At 43.5% G+C, this 20,457-nt stretch overlaps 2 protein-coding genes across 19 annotated transcripts; one reads left to right on the forward strand and one right to left on the reverse strand.

Moving 5' to 3' along the window:
* Window positions 1–203: 203 nt before the first annotated feature.
* Window positions 204–3,938, forward strand: LOC127321522 (wall-associated receptor kinase 5-like). Its single transcript, XM_051350546.1, has 4 exons — window positions 204–1,193; window positions 1,287–1,733; window positions 2,238–2,384; window positions 2,455–3,938. The coding sequence occupies exons 1-4, from the start codon at window positions 308–310 to the stop codon at window positions 3,693–3,695; spliced, it is 2,721 nt and encodes a 906-aa protein (XP_051206506.1). The 5' UTR covers window positions 204–307; the 3' UTR covers window positions 3,696–3,938.
* A 12,553-nt stretch (window positions 3,939–16,491) lies between these two features.
* Window positions 16,492–20,130, reverse strand: LOC127321520 (uncharacterized). 18 transcript variants are annotated; one of them, XM_071820038.1, is made up of 7 exons: window positions 19,117–20,130; window positions 18,639–18,784; window positions 18,505–18,533; window positions 18,113–18,168; window positions 17,671–17,990; window positions 17,174–17,578; window positions 16,492–16,644 (listed from the first exon to the last, which is right to left on the reverse strand). In XM_071820038.1, the coding sequence occupies exons 2-6, from the start codon at window positions 18,651–18,653 to the stop codon at window positions 17,465–17,467; spliced, it is 534 nt and encodes a 177-aa protein (XP_071676139.1). In that variant the 5' UTR covers window positions 18,654–18,784; window positions 19,117–20,130; the 3' UTR covers window positions 16,492–16,644; window positions 17,174–17,464. The 18 variants fall into 18 exon arrangements, 1 of the variants encoding a protein (XP_071676139.1); XR_007864157.1 differs by lacking the exon at window positions 18,505–18,533 and adding an exon at window positions 18,442–18,504 and having other exon boundaries at window positions 17,174–18,030; window positions 18,688–18,784; window positions 19,117–20,126; XR_007864151.1 differs by lacking the exon at window positions 18,505–18,533 and adding an exon at window positions 18,442–18,504 and having other exon boundaries at window positions 17,174–18,030; window positions 19,117–20,126.
* Window positions 20,131–20,457: the final 327 nt, after the last annotated feature.

A 20,457-nucleotide genomic window follows, 5' to 3' on the forward strand; every position in this document is an offset into this window, starting at 1 on the left:
GACTGACTTGCCAGGTCGTCCGTGCGGCACGACCACAAGAAAGTAGTGATGTATTCTAATGTGGCCAAATCAACCACATCAACGACTTCTGGAGTCCACGGTGCTTACTATTCTTACTCTTCGCCATGTCTTCTTACTTGGGTCAAGTGTCAGCATAAATTTGCATCAGCAGGCCAGTCATGCAAGTGGTACATAAGAGAAAAAGGCTCCCTGAGACTTTCACTGCACCACTATTAAATACCCACAGTACATGCGCTGCTGCTTGAACTGAATTTCTCGAGCAAAGTTGGGAGGGTGTCTGTAGATCATGGGCATTTTGCTCGTGATGTATGCGTCACTTTCACTATTGATACTCGGGTCACTAGGAAAGCTAACTGCGCGAGCATCTGGACTTGTAACAAGCCACAATCCTGAAGGGAATTGGGCGCATCCATCACTAGCCATGCTCGATGTTTGCCCTAAGAGCTGTGGCAATGTGAGTATCAACTACCCCTTCGGCATCGGATCCAGGTGCTCCCGCGGGCCTGACTTCAATCTCACTTGCAACAACACGGCTCAGCCCCCAAAGCTATTCTTGCGCGACGGCATCATCGAGGTGATTAACTTTGGTGATTCTGTTTGGAATTCAAACTTGCTCTGGGCCTCCTTCTCGCATACCATCCCTATAGAATCTGGTGTCAGTGTCTACAACTTGTCTTTGAAACCACCTGGGAGGTCCTTCCATCTTGATTCCATTGTTCTAAACATCATTGGCTGCGACCTAGAGGTGTACTCTGTTGAAGAGAATGCAATCCAGCCGATCTGTGCAACTGTGTGTCCGGATCCAGAAATCACAGAGATGGCAGCTGTGCACAACTGTAATGGCCTTGGATGCTGTCGTGTAGTCTTCGAAAGCTATGCTAGCACTTACCGTTTCAAATTTGTCCACAACACAAAAAGGACCAGCATAGGCTCTAAACACACCTCTCAATTATGGGATAAAATCAGCATAACTACTGATGGCTTAAAGCTCTCATGGGATATAGGGAATCAATCTGCATGTGTTGCCTGTATGAGTGACCATTCTGGGTGTGGCTACAACTACGCTGCAAGTGACCCCTACACGACATCAAGAAATGGCTACTACTGCTTCTGCAACAACGGCTATACAGGCAACCCCTACATTCCACATGGCTGCTCCAACCAGGACAAAGGTAACATCTTTTTCGTACTCAAGTGACCAAACATCAGTTACTGTTAGGATTTTTGGGCATTGATATATGCTAACCTTTTACTGATCAATTTAGGGTATAATCCAATTCCGAGCAGGGCTGATTGTACCCGTCAGTGTGGTAACATTAGTGTGCAATTCCCATTCGGCTTCGAAGAGGGTTGCTTTGCCACAGAAGAGTTTTACTTATATTGCACAAATACAACATCAACGGCTGTTCTGCTGATGCAGGATCTGGAGGTAATCAATATGGATGTTGATGAAGGGACCTTTAATATCACCAACCCCATGTCCGGATCAGAACGGAAGAGTCTTTTTTATCCATATGGATTATTTTTTTCTGTCAAATGGGCTGCTGCTCATCTAAGTTGCGCAGAGGCCCAACAGAATAGGTCTGGATATGCTTGTGTGAGTATCAACAGTAAGTGTGTGGAAGTAAGCGCTGAAGGGAGGTTCTTTGGTTACCGCTGCCAATGCTCAGATGGCTTCCAAGGAAATCCGTATATCCAAAGTGGTTGTCAAGGTAATCCCTACCTCTCTTTGAGATTACAAATGATACCACCGGAGACAAATAACTGCATGTTACTATTAGCCAATGATTTTTTGCTACTTCTAGTTTGTTTATCGTTCAAATAAATTTTGCTTAATTAGTTTATGTGATGTACTACTGTTTCATATTAATGCAATGTGTACTACTTTCCATGTTACTCCCTATGATGAATCATATAATCAGTTTTGGAATTTGTGACATTCAATAAAATTAGGTTTGACCTTCAATATAAGAAGTGTGTACCAACATGGACAATATCAAATTGCTATTATAAATTATTAATGAAATATGTATTGATTTGTACAAGTATTTAATATGTATTAATTTTTATAAGTATTTCTGTTAGAAACAACATATTTATCTAAAATATATGTCAAAATGTTAATATGAAGACCATGGGGACGTCCTAAACTAATTGTGAATCGGAGGGAATATATATTTTGTCAATGCATCTTATCAAGATTTTATTAATTTCAGATACTGATGAATGCCTTGAACCAAACAAGTGTAAAGAGATCTGCCATAATACAAAAGGAAGTTTCATTTGTACTGAGTGTCCTCGCAAGACCGAGTATGATCCATTTAAAAGGCAGTGTGCTAAGCAAAAACAACCTCTACTCTTAGGTAAGACTATTATTATTACAATTATGAGACAATATAGAACAGAAAACTTGAAAGAGCTTAATGCCTGCAGGTATAATTATTGGGCTGTCCTGTGGCTTCGGCGTTATACTTCTAAGCTTCAGCGCAGTACTTTTCACTCGTAGATGGAAAGAAAATGTTCAGAAGCAACTACGGAAGAACTATTTTCGGAAGAACCAAGGTCTTCTCCTACAAAAGTTGGTATCCTCTGATGAAACTGCAAACGACAAAACAAAGATTTTCTCATTAGAAGAGCTAGAGAAGGCAACAAACAGCTTTGATCCCACACGTGTTATTGGCCGTGGGGGCCATGGCATGGTTTACAAAGGGATATTATCAGATCAACGTGTGGTTGCAATTAAAAAATCTAAGGTCATAGAGGAGTGCGAGATCAGTCAATTCATCAACGAGGTCGCAGTCCTCAGTCAGATAAATCACAGAAATATTGTGAAACTCTTTGGATGTTGTCTCGAAACCGAGGTTCCATTGCTGGTGTATGATTATATATCGAGTGGCTCACTGTCTGAAGTTCTTCATGCAGATACAAATAATGGTCTTTCGCTGTCTTGGGGTGATTACTTAAGAATTGCAATGGAAACAGCCGGAGCTCTATCTTATCTCCACTCTTCAGCTTCAGTATCAATATTCCATCGTGATGTGAAGTCCTCAAATATACTCTTGGATGGAAACTACACAGCCAAAGTTTCGGATTTTGGTGCATCTAGATTGGTTCCGGTCGATCAAACACACATTGTTACAAATGTGCAAGGTACATTTGGGTACTTAGATCCAGAGTATTTCCATACCAGACAGCTAAATGAGAAGAGCGATGTCTACAGTTTTGGTGTGGTACTAGTGGAGTTGCTTCTTAGAATGAAGCCTGTTTTTACAAGTGAATCAGGAACAATCAAGAACTTGTCAAACTACTTTCTCCAGGAGTTCAAAGAGGGGAGAATCACAGGTATTGTTAATTCTCAGGTGCTGGATGGGGCAACTGAGGAAGAGATCAAAGGTGTTGCCTCTCTTGCCGAGCTATGCTTAAGACTGCATGGTGAAGAAAGACCCACCATGAAACAGCTGGAGATGGAACTGCAGACTCTGCTAACAAAACGGGTGAACTCATGTCTAGCATATCCAAGAAATGAAGAGCAAATGCAACCAATTCGACTGACTCGAAGAAGGGCTAGAGCTGCTCTCCAATCTTCGGAATTGGGTGACTTAAGATTAGGAGACAACCCGCAATGCTACAGCTTGGAGAAAGAGTTCATGTCGTCTGCTAGTTTGCCACGCTAGATGTGTTTGCTGAGTTCATCATAATTGATTGTTATGTTTCCCTTTTATACCTGTGCTGCAGAGATTGGTATTGTAATTCGATTTATGCCAAGATACTTTCAGGCACCACGATTGTATGGTGCTTTATATATGCCTGACATACACAGTGTTGTGCATTGATTTCTGTAGTGGGATCTGATCGATTTTCACTTCATTAGGAGGATTTATGATGGATTTGTACAACTCATTGTCACCGGCTTCGAATATTATGCCAAACTAGTAAACATGCACGTGCGTTGCACCGGGACAGAAAATTCCACAAACACAAAAAGACGCAAAATCATCTTCCTTTAATCTGCAATTAAGGCTTATGTCATTTATTGTTTAGTCAACATGATTATTGTGAACATTTCTCTTAAGAATAGAAGCATCGCTTGGAGGACAATATATTAGTAGCCAAGGCATCAAGCTATTATGTGCAAATAATTAGAGTCTAGAAATCAACCTGAAGAGCCAGGGAGCACGAACATCACATTGGTCCGGATTCCGGTTGCAGGAACAAGAGAACACCTATAGATCATATTATCACAACAAAGGTCAAAAAGTAAGTAAAATATAGCAAAATAATCATCAGACAATCCGTAAGTTTGCATAGCTATCCATGCATGTAAACGTGAAGACAAATAAATTTGTCCATCTACATGAACCACCACTTCTATTAGTTCACGTAATCTAAAGTTTACTTCTTAAATGTAATGCCATGCACACGTACTGTAGCAGGGCTGCATGATTACACTCAACGCTAATAATCCGATAATAAAGATTGTGCTTTTTTGTGCCTAGCAAATTCCTAACCACGTCTTGACATAGAATCTAAGAAATAATCTTAGAGCAGGGCATCGTTGTTTCCAGCTTTGGCCTTCTCGAACATGTCCGTTAACGTGGACATGCACACGCTGACAAAGAGCTCGACTTACTTCGACACGGCCAAGGAGAAAAACCAGCGATCGGCCTCCCAGGGACGGTGAGGGCTACGAGCAGGCATGCCCTAGGGATCTTGGTCCCGAGCAAGATCTACTTCTCGGGGTTCTGGAGGAAATCGAGTACCTCTCGAGTTTGGCCGACCGAATTGATGATCTTCTAGACGTCATCCTTGGTCACGCCGAGTGAAGGATGTTATGAACGTTGTCTTTCACGCTCGTGTTCTGCAGCTTGTCCTCCTCCACCTCGGCGCTCACGGAGTGAGGGTCTTGCATAGGAAATAATTCACAAAGTCAAATTGGTTTGTGAATTGATAACAAAGATTGCGCTGATTAAGTCGGTCGAAGGATACTTCGATGTAGCGGTGTATAGTATCTGGCTAGAAACTTCCACTTGGACCCCAGCCTCCAGTCGGCGACTCTGTATACGACATCACAGGTCTCCACCGTATCACCATGGGCACTTGGACCACGTCTGTTTTCAGCATCGTGTCACCATGGCATGAGCGCCTCATCTGAGTCTACCATTGGCACTTGGGTTACGTCTGTTTTCAGCATCATGGCCTGAGCGTCTCCACCTATTCCGAATCTTGCTTGGACAAACACACAGGTTTTGGCTTTTGTTGGAGATCGGAGATCCATGAAAAAGAACAGCTTGAGCCGGCCGCGAGGTCAGCCCAGAAGGCCTCTTCGGCGAGCGCGGCTCCCATTGCCTAGGTTCCTAACATCGTCGCACGCTGGCGATGATTACGTCCACAGGCAGAGGCGCGAGTTCCGCCGTCCAACAACCGCTCGCCATGGTGTCTCGCTATGAGGACGACGGAGCAACCGTTACCGTCTCCGCCATAGCGCATCATGAGAGGTTTGCCTCGTGTAGAAGGCCGAGCAAGACCGGAAAGGTGGCGTCTGCTAGATGGGAAACACGGCGTCGCGTGGACGTGTATCGATCCAATCCGCGTTCGATCTCTACTCTTTGTAGGAGTATATTTTTCCTTTTGTGTACCGATCGTTTCCCTTGCAAACTGGACGGTTAGTTTTTGCCTTTCTTTCATGGCACCGATCGGTTTCCTTCCGAATACAAACATATCGCGAGGAAACAGCCGCGGCAGCTAAACGTACAAACGCGTATAGGTGGACGGACGAAACATATTTCGACGGACCAAACCACGGAAACACTTCTCCCTTTATTATTAGGTATAGATTACTGGATTGTATCTGCCATGTCAGCCTAGCCACCGTTCCGCTGTCCAGGGCCGAACACCACGCTCCGGCCAGACGCAACGGCGATGAATCTGAGGATGAGGATGAGAAGGAGGAGAAACAGGGGGGGGATGTGGTGCTGATGATCTGAGCAAAGTTGCCCCTTTGGATTCACAGCTTGGACGAGGTTCAGTTGTGTCCAACACTCTACGTAGAACATCTTTCTATACAGTATCCAAGTTACTGGTGATGTTTATCTATATAATATATGTTGACCACCCCATCCGAAGCCCGAAATGTACCATTGTTTGTTCCTTCGATGCAATGTCAATAATTGTTTGTTACGGTGCTGCTCTTCCAGTCGGACCACTCTCTATTGTAACCTTGGTGCTTAGCACAATGGTTGGGGTCACAGTGGCGCACCTAACGACCAGAATTCGATCCCAGTCAGAGACGAATTACTGAAATTGTCACGCTAAGTCCCGTTTCAGCTATATCAATAGTGTTCTAGTTCCTCGTAGACACTGTTTCATTTTTTTTATTGTAACCTTGGTCTGATTTATATATCTAGATAAGATGCAGTAGGGCTCACCAATGTCAATGCTATTTTTACTTCCAGTGTGCTGGTTATATCATTGGCTGGTCTCCGCAATCAGGATGAAAATGTGTTATCGTTGTTGTTATAATCGAGATGCACAATAAATGAAGAACGAAAAATAAAACACTGCAGGGGACACGAGATTTTAACGTGGAAAACCCTTGCAACACACAAGGGAAAAACCACGGGCGCCAGCCAGCAAAACTTCACTATTTCGATGGTGTTTACAAAACGCCGTGGGTGTACAATGATGCGACAAACCCTAGCGGCGGCTTACAGGGAATATGTATAGACGGTGGCAACGATCCATAATATTAAGCATGACGACAGTAACTACTAACATGTGAAACTCGAACATACTAGATGTAGTGATCAACATGAACAGTAGCACAGCAAACAGTATAACATCCATCGCTAAACAGATCGAGATATGTCGCACGTACCGATCTGGTGGAGGTGGCGGTGGAGGTGTAGCAGATGATGTCGCGGCAGTAACGTTGTTGATGACAACGTTGTTGATGACGGGGACGACGGGTCGAAGTAGATGGCGTTGAAGACGACGGTAGGCAGCACCGCCCGACTTGGACGGAAGGCGACCCGTGATGAAGAGCTTGAGCAGTCGCGCAGAGCGCTTCCCAAAAACCTAATTCGCCCTCTCCCGTACAGGATCGCAAGGACGAGCGGTTCCGGAGACCTGCTCTCCCGTTCGCCGATGCACGTCGGCTCGCGGGATGGAGTAGGCTACGATGGCGGCTCAAGCAGAGAGAGGTGGAAACCCTAACTCGTGTATTGGATGTGTTTCTGCGGTAGCCGGGCAGGAGATTATATAGGCTCGGGAAAACCCTAGGCAAAGTGGGCCACGCCCACGTCGCACGAACGTTTCGAGTCGGTTACAGATAGCCGGCTCGAGGCTCAATCCACTCACCACGAGCGCGGCGCGCGTCGTGACGTGTCGAGTCGAGTCGAGTCGAGTCGAGACGAGACGAGACGAGCGAGCGAGGAGGAGGAGGAGCGCGCGTGTAGCACTCCTATTCTCACTCACTTACTAGTGGTGGAACAACCCACCTTATAAGGTGGTCTAACTTCCTCCCAACTTTCCATGTGGGACTAAACTTCCCACCTCTTGCCACTCCCTAGTGAGCTGCCACCAACTTGGGCTCAAACTCACAAGGCTGCCACTAAGTGGGCTTTGAGATTTATAGGGAAAATCTGAAATCTAGCATGGGCCACCAAATGTGGGCCAATATTTCAACAATCCCCCACCAGATCTCAAATACCCATTTAGAGATTTACCAATACTCACTGCTTGTTTATATACCAGTGTTTCAGCGGAGACTGTTAAGTTGAACTTCCGCCTAGAACCTTAAGCTACATCCATTCACACTTGAACAATGGACTAAGCCTTGAATTGCAAGTTTTGCGTGAACAGGGTTTCACTCAAAGTCATGACCAGTACATGGCTGCCAGTAGCCTACCCCGCGGGTGAAGCATATGCGTCATACTTCATGGTCTCTTCATGAGTTTACTAGAGATCACCCAAATCTCATAGATTGCGACGTTTAACAATCGGACTCATATAGGTGTGTTATTTCAAGAATGCTCTGTAGGACAGCATCTTTGCTAAAATAGCCAACATAAACACATTAAGGCTTGTTGCCAACCTGCCTTACAAAGAATCGAGAGTTGTGCATCTTCACATAGAGAGGGTTACATAAAACTCTCCTCAATTAAACCACTAGCTTGTTCTTCCCAGGTCCTAATTCACGGGATCTCCGATCACAAAGGTTGGGTTACCACTATGGTGTAACATCAACGGGTCTCAAACCCATCTCCCTCGATGCACTTTCTATCACATTACGTGATAGTCCCTTTGTAAAGAGATCTGCCAGGTTTTTGTCTGTTTGAATATAGGTAACAGTTATTACTCCGGAGTTTCGCAATTTCCTGACAGACTTCAAACGTCTCTTGACTTGTCTTGATGACTTCGCGTTATCCTTAGAATTGTTCACTTTGATAATTACAGTTTGATTGTCACAATTCAAAAGGATTGCCGGAACAGGTTTTTCAACCACAGGCAAGTCCATCAAGAGCTCACGCAACCATTCTGATTCAACAAAGGTGGTTGTGTCTAAAGCAAGAAGTTCTGCTTCCATAGTTGACCTCGTCAATATGGTTTGCTTGCAAGATCTCCATGATACTGCGCCACCTCCAAAGGTAAATACATACCCACTTGTGGCGATGTGATCAGCTACATCTCGAGATCCAATTCGAATCACTATATCCTTCAAGCACACCGGGTGCCCCGAATAGTGAATCCCATAACTCATTGTACCACATAGGTAGCGCATGACCCTATCAAGTGCATGCCAATGATCGCACCCGGGTTTGACATGAACCTACTCAACTTGCTAACAGCAAAAGAGATGTCGGGTCTAGTCGCGCTCGCTAAGTACATGAGTGAGCCAACGATCTGAGAATATCTCAATTGATCTATGGCAATCCTCCGGTTCTTGCGTAGTGTCACACTGGGATCATAAGGTGTTGAAGAAGGCTTGCTATCAATATAGCCGAACCGGCTCAAGATCTTCTCAACATAATGGGATTGCGTTAGAGTAATCCCACTCGTTCTTAATCAGCTTGATGTTCGTAATCACATCAGCTTCTCCCAGATCTTTCATATCAAAACTCTTTGACAAGAAAGACTTGACCTCGTGTATTACTCTCATGTTTGTACCAAAGATCAGAATATCATCCACATACAAACATAGTATAACACCTTCACCCCCACCATAGCGATAGTAAACACACTTGTCAGCCTCATTAACAACAAAGCCTACAGAAGTTAAAGTTCTGTCAAACTTCTCATGCCATTGCTTAGGTGCTTGTTTCAGGCCATATAAGGATTTCAGCAACTTGCACACCTTTCTTTCTTCACCTTTTACTACAAACCCATCAAAGTTGATCCATATAGATTTCCTCTTCCAACTCTCCATTAAGGAAAGCTGTCTTTACGTCCATTTGATGAACGATAAGACCATAGGAGGCAGCCATGGATAGTAGTACTTTAATGGTGGTAAGTCTAGCGATTGTGTGAATAGGTGTCGAAGTAATCTTCGCCTTCTCTCTCGTGTGTAGCCTTTCGCTACAAGCCGCGCCTTGTACTTTTCAATAGTACCATCAGGTCTTAGCTTCTTCTTGAACACCCATTTGCAGCCCACAAAGCTTGCATCCATGGGGTCGTTCGATAGCTCCCAAGTTCCATTAGAAAGGATCGAGTCCATCTCGTTATGGACAGCTTCTTTCCACCATCTCGCATCCGGAGATGCATATGCCTTCGCAATGGACGTGGGAGTATCATCCACAAGGTACACAATGAAATCATCACCAAATGATTTTTCAATCCTTCGTCTCTTGCTCCGTTTAGGAGCTTCATTGTCATCCTTCTCAAGAACATTCTCATGTGATTGTTCAAAATACTCATTAGATGTACCGGACTCAGAATTATCTCAAGAGAAATTCTAGCAATGCTATGCATATCTTTCATAGGAAACATATTCTCAAAAAATGTTGCATCACGAGATTCCATAATAGTATCAACATGCATATCAGGCACCTCGGATTGAACTACTAAAAATCTATATCCTACACTCCGAGGAGCATAACCTAGAAAGATACAATCCATCGTCTTTGGTCCAAGTTTGCGCTTCTTAGTAATTGGAATATTGACTTTCGCCAAACATCCCCATGTGCGCAAATACGAAAGTGATGGTTTTCTCCCAGCCCACTCCTCGTAAGGGGTTTTATCTTTATTCTTGTTAGGAACTCTATTCAGGACATGACATGAAGTCAACAAAGCCTCCCCCCACCATGCCTTTGATAAACCAAAGAAGGCTAACATGGAATTCACCAAGTCACCAGCGTGCGGTTTTTCCTCTCGGCAACCCCGTTTGATTGGGGTGAATAGGGAGGCGTCCTCTCATGAATAATGCCATGTTCCTCACATAATTCATCAAAGATTTTAGGAAAATATTCGCCACCACGATCCGACCTAAGACGCTTGATCTTTCTCTCTAGTTGATTTTCAACTTCAGCCTTATAAATTTTAAAGTAGTCTAAAGCTTCATCTTTAGTTCGCAACAAATAAACATAGCAAAATCTAGTCGCATCATCAATCAATGTCATGAAATATCTCTTTCCACCTTTTGTCAACACACCATTCATCTCGCATAGATCAGAATGTATGAGTTCTAGAGGTGCCAGGTTTCTCTCCTCGGCCGCCTTGTGAGGCTTCCGAGGTTGCTTTGATTGCACACAACTATGGCACTTGGAACCTTTGGCAATGGTAAAATTTGGAATTAAACTTAAACTGGATAGCCGAGACATTAAACCAAAATTAATGTGACATAAACGAGAATGCCAAACACTGGTATCATCACTAACATTGCCACATATATGGTTCACAGACTTATTACTGAAATCAGAAAGCGAAAAGCGGAACAAGCCTCCGCACTCATAGCATTTACCAATAAATTGTCCAAACTTGGAAACAACTACTTTATTCGACTCTAAAACAACCTTAAACCCATCTCTGCATAGAAGGGAGCCGCTAACGAGATTCTTGTTCATAGTAGGGACATGCTGCACGTTCCTCACCGCACGATCTTCCCGAAGTGAACTTCAGATCTACCGTGCCAAGACAACGAACATCAGCATGTGACCCATTCCCCATCAAGACGGAAGAATCCCGGGCGACCTGGTAAGAAGTGAACATGGATATGTCAGCACACACATGAACATTAGCACCTGTATCAATCCACCAACATGGAGATTGAAATACCGAAAGAACAGTAAAGAGATTACCGTACCCATCAGCATTGCTAGCGGTCACCGTGTTGACTTGCCTCGCCTTTTTCTTGCGGTCTGCCCTCTCTGGACAGTCCTTAGAAAAGTGGCCGCCTTCTCCACATGTAAAGCAGCTCAGATCTGCTTTGTTTATCATCTTCTTCTTCTTGAAGGTTGTAGTCTTCATAGGCTTATTGAAGGAGGGCTTGTTATTCCCTTTGTTCTTGCTGTAGGGTTTCTTCGCACCATGTTGGCGCTAGACTGACCCTCTCCTTTCTCAGTATTATCCTTAGCTCCGAGCTTTCTCCTCAACATCAAGAGATGCTATCGATTTTCAACTCGATATCTCCCGTCTCTTGTGTTTGAGAGTTGTGGCAAAGTTCCTCCATGAAGGGGGCAACTTAGCGATGATGCATCCAGCCACAAACTTGTCGTAAGGCACACTTAAGGAGTTCAAGCTCTTTCGCAATGCACCGTATCTCATGAGCTTGTTCGACTACGTAACGGTTGTTAACCATACCGATGTCATGGAAGTTCTCCATGATGTACAGTTCATCGTCGCATCGCTTGCACCGAACTTAGCATTCAGTGCCTCCTAGAGCTCTTTACCATCTGTTATGTGCATGTACACATCACACAGACGATCAGCAAGAATACTCAGAACGCATCCGACGAAGAGAGTATTGTTTTCCTTGAACTTGTTCTGATCTTGGTCAGATATAGTTCCTTCAGGTAAACCATCAGTAACTTCGAACACTTTCGTATGAGTAAGCCAGAGCATGGCCTTATATCGCCACCTCTTAAAGTGCACACCGGTAAACTTATCCGGCCTCGCATCGGAAAAACCAGCCATTGTTAACTCGTGAAATTGCCTACAATTAGGTTTTTGGATTGTTGGATAATTAGGCACAATTTCCATGATTAATTCCAGAATATTAAGCATGACGACAAGAACTACTAACATGTGAAACTCGAACATACTAGATGTAGTGATCAACATGAACAAGAGCACAAAGAACAAGACAACATCCATCGCTAAACAGATCGAGATATGTCGCACGTACCGATCCGGTGGAGGTGGCGGTGGAGGTGTAGCAGATGATGTCGGGGCAAAGAACGTTGTTGATGACAACGTTGTTGATGACGGGGACGACGGGTCGAAGTAGATGGCGTTGAAGACGACGGTAGGCAGCACCGCCCGACTTGGACGGAAGGCGACCCGTGATGAAGAGCTTGAGCAGTCGCGCAGAGCGCTTCCCAAAAACCTAATTCGCCCTCCCCCGTACAGGATCGCAAGGACGAGCGGTTCGGGAGACCTGCTCTCCCGTTCGCCGATGCACGTCGGCTCGCGGGATGGAGTAGGCTACGATGGCGGCTCAAGCAGAGAGAGGTGGAAACCCTAACTCGTGTATTGGATGTGTTTCTGCGGTAGCCGGGCAGGAGATTATATAGGCTCGGGAAAACCCTAGGCAAAGTGGGCCACGCCCATGTCGCACGAACGTTTCGAGTCGGTTACAGATAGCCCACGATCCGGGAGCGACCCGAACCGACTAACTGCGACGCGTCCGTCTAGGACTCTGTTCGTTTTCCTGAGCTGCAAAAAGTAAGGAAAGTCTCGGCTCGAGGCTCAATCCACTCACCACGAGCGTGGCGCGCGTCGTGACGTGTCGAGTCGAGTCGAGACGAGCGAGCGAGGAGGAGGAGGAGCGTGCGTGTAGCACTCCTATTCTCACTCACTTACTAGTGGTGGAACAACCCACCTTATAAGGTGGTCTAACTTCCTCCCAACTTTCCATGTGGGACTAAACTTCCCACCTCTTGCCACTCCCTAGTGAGCTGCCACCAACTTGGGCTCAAACTCACAAGGCTGCCACTAAGTGGGCTTTGAGATTTATAGGGAAAATCTGAAATCTAGCATGGGCCACCAAATGTGGGCCAATATTTCAACAGTTGTTATAATCGAGATGCACAATAAATGAAGAACGAAAAATAAAACACTGCAGGGGACACGAGATTTTAACGTGGAAAACCCTTGCAACACATAAGGGAAAAACCACGGGCGCCAGCCAGCAAAACTTCACTATTTCGATGGTGTTTACAAAACGCCGTGGGTGTACAATGATGCGACAAACCCTAGCGGCGGCTTACAGGGAATATGTATAGACGGTGGCAACGATCCATACCGCGGGGGGCTGCCGCCCCCCGCACCCCCCGCAGCCGTCCCTGTAGGGCACGACGTATGGGCTAACTTCTGACTACGCTACGCTTCGGCCCAAGCCTCCGGCGACGTGGCTCGCTCCGCTCGTCAGAAGTTAGCCTCCCTTTAGTATATGAATTTGGATCACAATATAACAGTTGTTTCAGCTTGACTTTGTGAGAGCTTCCCCTTCTTGAAGACGTTTCTGCGAAAGAAGTCGACTAAGTTATAGGTGTTAAATTCGTATCTTGTAATAGTTGTTCGGTTTTCTATACTATGTACTATGCTTGTTGATAACTTTAGCCTTGTGGTTTTGTACATCTTTAGTAAAGATGGATGAGTGCACCGCTTCGATGCATAGGACTGGGGTTTCGATGCAGATCATCAGATCTAACCGCATATGCTCTTCTTACATTTGTGCAACGGTGAATAATTAAATTTGTGATGGGATGGGTGTGCGTGTATGTCATCATCCAACATTGCAAAATTGATGCAATTAGTTAGTTCAGCACTCCCGTGGGGAGCAGCTTGTGGATTATGTTTTCACTTGTCGATAACTCGAGCTAAGTTTCGGTGGTATTCCTTTTACGGACATGAAAAAGGGAATAAAAAAGGGGTAATATACTCCCCTTTTTTAAAAAATAAAAAAATGTATTTTTTTGTTAGCCTTTTCTAGTATGAAAAGTCTTAACTACAACTGGATGTAGCTACAGCCGGTTCAGACTTTCAGAGGACGTGCAACCCTCTTCTTCCTTCGGTCCTCCCTCGTCTGGCACGAATACCGATGTCCCCAAAGACTTTCACATTTCTTGCGTCCTAAATCTTCGAGAGAATCATCAGGCCGGGAGACCAAGGTCCAGATCAATGCTGAGACCTGCAACGACGGAGGTGAATTACTCCTGATCTCCAGGCCGGCGATGTGGATGTCGGTAGTAGTGGCGTTGAAGAGGTTTGCCCACTTGAAGTCCGTTTTTTGCAGTCAATGCAGTAACTTCTTGAAGGTGCTTTAACAGTGATGAGTGCGACTTTGCACATCTGATAAAATCAGAAGATGAGAATAATAAAAGGGAAAACTAAATTTGTCGAGTTTCTTTTTTTTTCTGAGAAAATGACATGCAAAGATATATCCAGGAAGCAAATGTATAAGTTCTGGTTGTTTTTTCTAGAAATTTAAATTTTAATGAGAACATTTTAATAACGTTATAATGCAACAACAGGGAAAAATAATTAGTAATTTCCTAAAACAGTACACTTTCCACTTTTCCAGACATACTGTAGTTATTCCATCAAACTTCGATGACTGAGATTTAAGGGAAAGTGAAGAGAAATAGTAAGATTGTAACCAAAATTACTTTATGTTTGCGGTACAAATTCTGTGATTCTTCGGCAACTTCTGAGTTCAGAAGAAAATGACATCATGCTCAGTTCATAAAACAACCTCACCGCGCACAACAGGTTATGAACACAATGGGTTCCCGCTTTCTAACTGCTCAAAAACATACAGCATCGATCTGAATGTTTCAAATCTCAGTTCGCCTCATCTGCAAATAATTTCCAGGTTAGCAACGAGAGCATGCTCAACTATACAAACTATTTGCTAACATGCCTTCAAATAACTTTTACCACTTCTACTAGCATTCCCTCTAACCTTATTTCTCATCATTGGTTTAAGTGTCATCACACACTAGTATGAGCTGTAAAATAAAAGAAAAACTGTATAGTTAAGTTTAACCTTTGTGTGTTCTTAATTGTCCAACACGTACATCTTGTCTTAACTCAAGGTATGATAAACAAAACATGTGAGTATATTAACAGATTGGTGTTTCTCAAGCTATCAACTCTACATACATTATGACGAACTAGTTGAATGCCCGTGCGTTGCTACGGTCTTTTTATTATTTTATTGGTGGTTGAAGTTATCATAGTGCGTGTGAAAATTGTTGTCATAGCTTGCTGCAATGTTTGGAAACAAAGAAATAAAAATATAAGGCTATCTTCCAGAGCTTGGAAGCGGGATTTTTTTTCTGATATCACTCTTGTTAAGCATAGGGTGAAACAATGTTTAGTTTCCACTTTGCATCATGGACTGACAATCCCTTGTAATCAGTAGAGTAGCTTCCCCCTTTTAAAATTTGTAAATATGTAACTTTGGATTCCTGGTTTAATAAAAGGTTTCACAAGATATATCCTCTCCAATTTATATTACTTGTCGCTACTATAGATGTATCTAGAACTAAAAAAATCTAGATACATCTATATTAGAAACAACTAAAATTGAGAGACATACATAATTTATTTGAGCACAACTGCCATGCCATACAAAATCACAATTGGTAATATGATAAAGAATGGTTGGCCTGATTGTACATCCCCAGTCAAGATAGAAAACAATCAAAACCGACTAAAATTTCCACTTCGCACCTCTGCACTTTAAAGACCCTGCAGTTCTCTCCGCTCACAAACTAAACAACAATCGAAAACCGATTAAAGGTACCGCGTATTCGCCCGTCCCTAAGGGAAAACACCATGAGCTAAAAAGAAACTCAATATGTTACATCACATAATTCTCAAAATGGCTATTGTGCAATGCAAGTTACGGCTATCAAGTATCTTTCCTCGGGAACTGAAAACAATATATACAAAAGAAACTATTACTGATGTTTTATATCCCACTCCTCTGTTCGTCCAACACCACCACTATAATATACCACAGTCGATGTTAGATAGATCATTAATTCACCATTTTGTTGTGTTTCCTAATTCAATATCAGCATTGATAAACACACATTGTTGCCACACTGCATTTTTCTTTACCTTCTCTGTAAACGATAAATCTGCTTGTTTATTTTGATATACGTCATAAGCATAAAACACGCAAATAGAAGCACGTTGTCTAGACATATGAGTAGGGCCATCAATTATGACATCCTAAATAACACTTTTATCTTTCTAGAAAAAAGTTTAACTAACTCAATCACACAATCTAGAAAAAGACGCATATGTCAAACATTCATTTTCATGAACACGTGATGGGAAAATGTACATAAACAGCCCTTCTCTACTCCCAAGACCCTAAAGTTCTTCACTTTGTTACTCGCTCGAGTTCCTCCAGGTCTTCCCCTTGTGCTTGACGTCCCAGTCTTCCTCCTACCTCTATTCCACAATCAACAACTTAGATATAATCCAAAAATTCATCAAGAAATAAAAATAATTGCACCACTAAATCATGAATTGTGCTTCAGGTCAAGTGCAAGGTGAAAGTGCCAGTGCATGCAACAGGTGCACATTAGAGCAATATACACATGCTCCAAGAGACACAAAACATGAAAGCTTTGTTATCCCAAAAAAATGAAACACTGCTTCCAGATATAAAAAAATACCACAAGTTTTATCTTATATCTAAGAATACGTTCATCCAGATTTTGATTTTATACCATTGGAAGTATCTAACGAGACTCTCCAACTGAAGATATTCTCACCAAGCCTGTGTTATATCTAAAGAAGTTTATGAGGTATCATGGAGATGCATCTAAAATTATCATAACAACAGTTTAAGTTCCTCTAGATTTTGATTTCATACCACTGAAACCTATCTTACACGAAACTGGAAGTATAAAATACATACTAATCAGACATGTGCTGACAAAGAAGTTGATGATATATCCAAGAGATGCAAATGTACCAGATTAGAAAGCCAATGCGTATGAGTATGATATGTTCTTGCAGCTCGCTTTCTGTAGCATTCAGTCCATGGGAGACGACCCAGGACATCCTTGACAACGAGGGTATTCCATTGGAAAATGGTGAGCTAGGAGTCGACCGGGAGAACTTGAGAGGTGAGGGGACTGAAGAGTTGGGAGTTAGGAGGACAGCGAGGCCTGCGCAAGGCCTGGGGAGAAGCTGCACATATCTTTATCACCAATGATGGAGGCGCGCGAGACAAGAGTCGAAGGCCGCTTCACCATGCCCATCACTATTGTCCTCCCAACCTGCAGGCGATGAGCTCCTTGAGAAGGACCTCCTTAGATCTCCTTGTTGTGCTGCACCGGGGCGAGACGATAGTCGACGGAGACGATGACGGAAGGAACTACAATGGCGAGGGAGGCTGTGAAGAGTAGTATAGCAGTGGTGTGGACAGGAAATCGCCACCGTAGAAGAAGACAACAAGGAGCATCATACCTGGGTCCAACGCGGCGAGGGGCGGTAGAGGCAGGCGGAGATGCTCGCCGTGAGGTTAAGGATGACATTCTTGGAGGCCACACCGGAGTGGAGGGTGGCATGGTCTTGTGCCATCGAAGCAATCAGCGCGGCAGTGGTGAACTGGCAATGGATAGAACTTGTGAGGGGATCGTGGGCTCTTGGCATGCGTGGGTGGGAAGTGGACAGTTTTTCTCCTGGTTTTTTTTGGGCGGTCCTGCTGTTCCGTGAGATTTTTCTTGCGGGACATGGAGCGGATGACGTATCAACCATACCTGCCATCACCACCGCATGTTCCCAACCTATACACATCTTCATAATGTAAAAACATCCATAATTTACCTGTGGATTATTCAAATTGAAGATAAATACATTGTGGTCAGTGCCAATGACCATTAGAGGATAACTAAGTGAGAGGGCATACCAGCGCTCAGAAAGTTGCTGAACATGTGTTGGCTGAGCTTATCAAGGTCCCAGTACCTTAATGAACAGAAGGTTAGAGGGATTTTATTTATAGTAATCATGTTAATAAATAGGTTTTATAGGCCATTGTGTTTGTATGTATGTCATCATTAGGTAAACAAAGTTCATGGTGCTTAGATATAATGCATCTGAGTCAACATTTCAATAATATGGCCTCATGACACAATCTATCACATGCAATGTAACACATGACAATACCATATTGAGTCACAAGTCACAACTAATTCCGTAAAAATCAATGTAACTTCAAGTTTGTGTACATTTGATCACCTCAAACTCTTATTCTAGCTCCCACTGACAAGATTCATTGTGAACCCAAGAATTGGTACTAACCTGTGAAATGTGGATATCAGCAAAATTATCTGAAAGAGAGCAGAAAAGAATCACGAGCTTCAGCTATGAATTAAGTTAGGCATGCAAATGCTAGTGAGGAGAAGTCAAAACAAAGAAACCTTTAAGATATTTACCTTCTCAAGCAACATAGTGCAAGTCCTTGGCTACTGGTTCACTCTTTACCTGGATTAATTATATCAATGAATGCTCTTCTATGGTGAAATGCCCCACGTCATGTATGTATTTTCTGCCCTGCAACCTTCTTCCGGATTATGTAACACTATTGTTCGATCAATAGAGGAAAAATGTCATTCACTTAGTTATGAATTATTACGAGTATATTATAGTAGAGATTTATATTTTTGCACATGAGACAGTATATGTTGTTCTAATATTGTGAATTTAGATAGATGCATATGTGTATTGATGCTTCTGGCACTTTGTGCTCTGAAATGATTCTGTTTAATCAAAAATCATAGGTAAGTCACCCGTTGACGCAACTGAAATTAGGGAACAGTGGCGTCTTCACAATTATCATGTTATTATAGGATCTGTCAACTCAAAAAGTGGAAATAGTGGGAGATGTTCCTATTTGAGAAACTGAATTTTTACCTGCGATGAAACTGCTGAAGAATTGCATGGTGAGCAGAACCGAGGGCCACACATCGAATCTGAAGGGAAAGTTTTAGAAAATGATATAAGTCACATGCCTTCGACACCCTATAACATAGCAGAGCAAAATAAGTAACAAGTGGAAGTCTCAATCTCATGTTTTCTTTTCCCATGTTCTAAGCACAACTGCACAAACATCATGTTCTCTACAATACTCACAAACTAATTGTGATTTATCAGTATTCAACAAGTTCTTTGAACATGACAATTGTATGACAACACATTGCGAAGTCAATTCCATGCAAAAGATTTTAAAGCAGACGGCTGAAAAGATTCATAAAAACGTGACCACCTATAGCACCTTATATACTGGAGACTATAATTCAAACAAACGGAAAGGAACCATCAGGGCAGCAGAACTCTAATCTTAGTATCATATGACCCGATCAATCTGGGGTCAATCCAGAATTGACAGATTTCCAGGATGCAAAGGGAACTCTCCTATTCCGATCTGAACCGCTACTAAGCTGCAGGTTGTCCTGCTGCTGGCTTGGGCTTGCGCCAGCTATAGTTTCAGTCGACCTGAAAATTTAGTAGATCCTACAAATCGAAACAAAAACAAGGGCGTACAGAAATTGGAAATTTATACTGTCTAAAACCAGCAGAGGCCGACGCGGCCATGGCCCTTGTCCCGGCTGTTCCTAGTGATGTAGTCTGATGCGGGTCGCTGATCTCAATTGATCGAGGCAGTGTCGGCCTTGGCGAACAGGTGGAGGTGGCTTCCCTCACGGAGCCCACGACAGCCTTCTCGCCACTGCTTCTCGAGGCGCGGTCGGCAGTCCCCCTGCGATGCAGCCGCGCAAGGCGACGACGGTGGTGCCCGGAGGCCAGCGGCGGTTCAGGCGCGTAACGAGGCGGAGAGAGGGATCTGTGTTGGAGGATTTTGGCTCAGTGTTCAGTTTTCACTTTTCACTGAGGAGTCGTGCGTGGGTGCTATAACCGTCTCTGTTTTTTTTTCTTCATTCACCATTATCGTGTTGGTTTTCTTGACGGGTGCGCACGGTTCGGCGAGAAGAAACCGATTTCATTTTCGTGCGACTGGGAAGGACCGGACGATGTACCACGGGACACCACCTCTAGCCATTTTATATAGTAGAGATTCTATTATGATTCGTGTGAAAAAGAAACTTAATTGGCATAAATAGTATCACTGAGACTTTGAAGCGGCTGCAAGCATAAAAATCATTGACAGCATTCCTGTCTTTTATCTAAAGAGTTGGAACTGAAAGGATTGAGTGAGCAGCAAAGAATCAATTGAAAATACTAAAACTGTAAATAAAG

The sequence above is a fragment of the Lolium perenne genome, chromosome 5 (assembly GCF_019359855.2).
Source record: "Lolium perenne isolate Kyuss_39 chromosome 5, Kyuss_2.0, whole genome shotgun sequence".
Lineage (NCBI taxonomy): Eukaryota > Viridiplantae > Streptophyta > Magnoliopsida > Poales > Poaceae > Lolium > Lolium perenne.